Source organism: Corylus avellana, chromosome ca8 (genome assembly GCF_901000735.1).
Source record: "Corylus avellana chromosome ca8, CavTom2PMs-1.0".
NCBI classification, from domain to species: Eukaryota; Viridiplantae; Streptophyta; class Magnoliopsida; order Fagales; family Betulaceae; genus Corylus; species Corylus avellana.
The window spans coordinates 2,869,286-2,875,081 of record NC_081548.1 but is presented as its reverse complement, the minus strand read 5'-3'; the positions used below and the strand labels follow the sequence as shown (position 1 = coordinate 2,875,081).

The 5,796-nt window shown below is 40.0% G+C and overlaps 1 protein-coding gene across 1 annotated transcript; it reads left to right on the top strand.

Annotated features, from left to right (window-relative positions):
* The first annotated feature begins 4,386 nt into the window (after positions 1-4,386).
* LOC132190709 (serine/threonine-protein kinase ZRK3-like) lies at positions 4,387-5,520 on the top strand. Its single transcript, XM_059605755.1, has one exon. It carries the CDS (start codon positions 4,387-4,389, stop codon positions 5,416-5,418), a length of 1,032 nt encoding a protein of 343 aa, XP_059461738.1. The 3' UTR covers positions 5,419-5,520.
* The last annotated feature ends 276 nt before the right edge of the window (positions 5,521-5,796 follow it).

Sequence of the window (5,796 nt, the reverse complement as noted above, 5' to 3'; positions counted from 1 at the left end):
AGTGCATACATACAAGGTGTTGTGTTAAGAGAAGACCTAGAAGATGTGATTAAGTTTAACCAATCATAATAGAAGACCTATATGATATGGTTAAATTTAATCAAAATCGGAATTCTTTAATTAGAGTTAAAATAGGATTTGATTAAATTTTATATCCTGCACATGTATCAGTATTCGGGCCATAAATTTTGGCTCAAGAATCGGATTGAGGTGAAACCAGCGGCATTGGAAAGCTAACACAAAATTATACAAATCTTTGTGAAATAAGATTTTCAAAATTTGAAAGTTAGCTATGCCAAAATCGTCTCGCAAGATGAGGAAGAAAATTTGGATGAATACTATTCCAACTAGAACTAGTTTTTCTTCTCATTTCAACTAGTACTAGGTTTTCTTGTAGTTTATATATATAGACCTGTTATGCACGAAATTGTAAGGAAAACAAAAGAATTCCATGTGCTAAGAGAGCGTTTAAGATATTGAGCGTTAGGGTTAGTCTCTCTTAGAGTTAAAGATTGTGTCTTCATCACAGATCATATACAACCGAAGTCTATCGGAGTTCCGGTAAAGGAGATCAAATAGAAGAATTGTGCCAGATATTCTGAAAAAGGCTACTGCGATAGAAGTCAAGTTGGTCGCTTGTCTTATGCAAGGGAGTGTCAATTGCAAAGGTTTTGTAAGTATGAACTTCTTGTAATCCTTATTCTTTTATAGTTGATTGATTTCTTGGTTTTGACTGCCCGGAGAGGTTTTACATTTTACATAGTTCTCTAAATGGTTTCTTCTTCATAACCAAAATATTTGTGTCTCTGTGATCTATTGTTCTACATATTTTGGTTGTATGATTGTTTAATTTTTAATTCCGCGTATTATTTGCATACACCTATTCAACCCTTTATTAGTGCCATTTGGAGTCGTATATAGGTTTTTCAATAGGCAAGGAATAATCGACGTGGCAAAACAACTTAGGCGTATTTATCAGTCTGCCATGCCACTTTAATTAGCTCGAGCTCCATCCAGATTGACCGTATAGCATTTGAATTCACTGCAGAAAATGGCAGCCATGTTACAACTCATGAAGGGTGAAGATAGGTTTAATTTATGAAAGGACTAATAATGTGTGTTACTGATTCACTTCAGACTAATTTTAATATGTCATATGTTGTGTACTTTTTTACTAAATTTATTTCATGATCATTATTATTATTTTACTGTACATAATGTTATAAAAAATTAAATGACGTCGTAACATATACATCATTAGATGACGCAACACACGATTGGTTATGTAGCAACAATGAAAAAAAAAAAAAAAGAAAGAAAGAACCTAACATGAATAAAAATATGACAACAATGAAGTTTCACCAAAGCCTAGAGAAGTCTCGTCTCTCAACGGTGTAAATGAATCTTCAAAATAAGGAAAAATAAAAGTGGGTGAGGGAAAGCCTTCTATGCAAAATCATTAAAGATATCTTAGAGAAAACTGAATAGAGGAAAGGAAGATGTTTCACTCCTCAATTGGTAAAGTCAACTGATTCTCCCCACCCCATCCCATCCCCTCACGTTCTCCCTCATTCCATCACACTATTCACTTCATTTTTTTTTTAAAAAAAAACATTATTACTTTTATATTAAATCATTCACTTTTTATATCATATCATTTACATTTTATTACTATTCAAATAAAAAAATTACTACAAAATAAATTTTTTACTTTTTAATGCCATTTTTTCATTTCTCCATATCAATCATTATTTATTTATTTATTTTTATTTTTTACATATGAACAATGCCGTGGTGGGGGGTGTTGTTTAACAAACACCCCCATAAGAAACAAGAAGATCAAAAAAGGCGCGGGGAGAGTTTGTTTTGGCCTTTGGGAGTGAGAGCAAAACTTGTATGAAGAAGAAAAAAGAAAAGGAATAAAAAAGGAAGAAGATTTTCAACGAATCCAGTTCCATTCCATTCTTGCTTGGGAAGTCCGAATTATTGGCCGGCAAACTGTGTGAACACTTGCAATAAAATAAGATTATCGCGGGGGTAGTCATAGGCTGTGTGGAAAGCTAACGTGGAAGCTCTCAGTTGGAAGGCGTAAATGTCCTTATCAAGAAAAGTCAAAGGGAACTGCCAAGTCATTGCAACGAAATTTCCCAGTTTCCTGCTTCATTTCATTGTAAAAATAAGATCATCGCGGGGATAGTCATAGGCTGTGTGGAAAGCTAACGTGGAAGCTCTCAGTTGGAAGGCGTAAATGTCCTTATCAAGAAAAGTCAAAGGGAACTGCCAAGTCATTGCAACGAAATTTCCCAGTTTCCTGCTTCATTTCATTGTAATTTATGATTTTGATAACCAAATTAAAGTTCAATTGTTTGTTTACCTTCACATGTTATAGCTTCAGCTCTCTCTCTCTTTCTCTCTCTCTCTCTGGGTTCACAGGTACATTTTTAATTTTGAGTTATTAGAATGCATGCCTATGAACTACTTTAATCAGGATTAAGATCATGCTGCAGGTTTTCTGATTTGTGTTCTTGCTGATTAGCCTGATTTGATTCTGTTTGTTTAAGCATTGTTTTAAATATTGGATCTAAGTGGTTGATTTATAACCAAAATATATATCACCTTGCTTTTAATGATTTTTAAACGAAGTCTTATGATACAAGTATTTCAGAAAAAACAATATACGATGACTCTTTGGCTTCGTTTACTTCGACGTAAAATGGTTTCCTTCGTAAAATATTTTCAGGAAAGTCATTTTCTTTGAAAATATTTTTCGTCAAAAACATTTTACGGCGTTTACCTTGTACACGAAAAATAATTTTTTTTTTTTAATATCTTTTTATATATATATATATATATATTCCAATAAGGTCCCCGCCGGGACCTACACGGGACTTGTTCGAAACTCTGCAGGGACCTGCCAGGGAATTGCCTGGGACCCGCCCGGGACTTGACTGGGACCTGCCCGGGACCCGCTCGGGACCCGCCCGAGACCTAACCAGGACCCGTCCGAGACTTGCCCAGGACCCGCCCTGGACCTGACAGGGACTCACCCGGGACCTAACCGGGACTCGCTCGGGACTTGACCGGGACCCGTAGGGAACTTGCTTGGGACCCGCCTGGGCTGGTCCCGGGCGGGTCCCAATCAGGTCCCGGGTGGGTCTCGGTTAGGTCCTGGGTGGGTCTTGGTTAGGTCCCGGGCGGGTCTCGGTTAGGTCCTGGGCAAGTCCCGGGCAGGTCCCGCCGGGGTCCGGGGCGGGTCTTAGGTAGGTCCTGGGCAGGTCCCGGTCAAGTCCAGTGCGGGTCCCGGGCAGGTCCCAGGCGGGTCCCAGTCATGTCCCAGGAGAGTCCCGGGTGGGTCCCGGTTAGGTCCTGGGCGGGTCCCGATTAGGTCCCGATCAAGTCCCGGTCAGGTCCCGAGCTAGTCCCAGGCAGGTCCCGGTTAGGCCCCGGGCAAGTCCCGGGCAGGTCTCGAGCGAATCCAGAGCAGGTCCCGGTCAGATCTCAGGCTAGTCCTGGGCAGGTCCCAGTTAGGTCCCAGGCGAGTCCCGGTTAGGTCCCGGGCAAGTCCCGAGCAGATCCCAGTCAAGTCCCGGGAGGGTCCCGGTCAGGTCCCGGGCTAGTCCCGGGCAGGTCCTAGGTGGGTCCCGGTCAAGTCCTGGGTGGGTCCTTGGCAGGTCCCGGGCGAGTCCCGGTCAGGTCCCGGACAGGTCCTGGGCGGGTCCCGGTCAAGTCCCGGGCAAGTCCCGATCAATTCCCGGTGAGGTTCTGGGCGGGTCTTAACAAAGTCCATCGATTTAAGAATTAGATGCTCATAATCGGAAAATGGTTTACGGTTTTCAAAATCGTAAACCATTTTCCGAAAATTAAAGAAGAATTTTCGGTCAAAAGGAAAATATTTTCCGTTGACCACTATTTTACGTCGAAGTAAATACCGTAAAATACGGAAATCATTTTTTGGAAACCATTTTACGTCGAAGAAAACGGAGCCGTAATCTGATTTTTTTTTTTTCACCAAAAAATAGAAAAGAAAAATACTGTAATTGGTTATGATATTATGTTAAATCATCCCGCTTGTACTAAAAGCTTAAACTGATATGAAGTGATAAATTTAATCATTAAATTAATAATTTAACACTCAAGTTGTGTTCCTTGGTAGGTAATATATATGTTTCAAATTCTTGTAATTCATGCTTGATTTACATGGTGACGCACAACTGGGTTTCACACGCCAAAATTGTGCAGGCTCATTGATCTCTATACTTAACCATTGAGTATATATATTCATATATTTAAAGCCAATTTGGCCTCTTCTTGTCTTGTCTTAACATATATATTCTGTCTATGCATTGCTAATTGTAATATATTATAAGGGTTTGGTGGATAAGCAACATGAAAGCGTGTTTGAAACTGATCAAGAGGAAAGACAAAGAGGAGGAGACGTCATTTATGAAGAATGGAGGATTATTATTAGAGGAGTTGATTACCTTTTGCAATGGGAAATCCAATCCTATCCGTAACTTCTCTGCCGAAGAGCTTAGAAAAGCAACAAACAACTACGACCCACGTCAAAGGTTGCTGGAGGCTGGTGATTTTGAATTTTACAAGGGTTCTCTTGAAGACCGCTTAATTTCAGTTAAAGTGTACCCAGAAGAAAGAATTGTTGTTATAAGAGACAAGGCACTAGAATGCATTATTAAAGACATTGTGATTGGATCACAAATGAGTGTCCATAAAAATGTTCTAAAGCTCCTAGGATGCTGCTTGGAGACCAAACTACCGATTATAGTGTATGAATTTGTTGGGGGGGAAAATCTCTTCCAATGTATCCGCCCAATTGATAGAGTCTCTCAGCCGTTACCATGGAAGTGTAGGTTAAGGATTGCAATGGGCATAGCTAATGCCATTGCATATCTCCATACTGCATTTTCCAGGCCCGTTGTTCATAGAGATATTAAGTCGCCCACCATTATATTGGATGAGGAGAAAGTAGCCAGATTGATTGACTTCTCACTCTCCATATCTATCCCTGAAGGTCAGTTGCGTGCAGAAGATGCAGTACGCGGGAGAATGGGTATTGGTGATCCTGAATATTGCACTACAGGCCATGTAACCGAGAAGAGTGATGTGTTTCATTTTGGTGTATTTCTACTTGTGCTTTTGGCAGGATGGATGTTGGATACTCAACAATCCATATATTCTGAATCCAGTTTGCCAGGCTTTCTGAAGCCATATGATGAACAAAACCGGTTGATTGAAATTGTAGATCCAGCATTACTGGAAGAAAGAATTGATGAGGAACAATTTCTAGCTTTTGCAAGGCTTGGCCTGAGTTGTTTGTGTGAAATAGGAGAAGATAGGCCAGGAATAATCGACGCGGCAAAACAACTCAGGCGTATTTATCAGTCTGCCACACCACTTTAACTTAGCTCTCCATCCAGATTGATTGTATTTTGTGTTAGAAGATAAATCCAAGCTACTGCTCAACTGTTCACATAAAACATGCTTCCATGTTTTCTGTGAACATTAGCCGCACTCTTCCGTGTTTTCATGCTGCTTTTCCTCTTTTGTCTTCCTCTTTTCCAGCTTTTAAGCAACTTATGTTTTATGTACTGTATCCATGTGATATCTTTGTTTTGTCTGAATCTCTTGTAAAGTATTGTGTAAAACGACTCCATGAGTCTTGCTATTAATAAGATCATCTCCTCTGTGTTTGGCAAGTTAACCTAACCGAGCTTCTTCCTAAAACTTTCATTTTGTATAGCATTTGAAGGCACAAATTCGTCACCAAGAGTGGAGTCA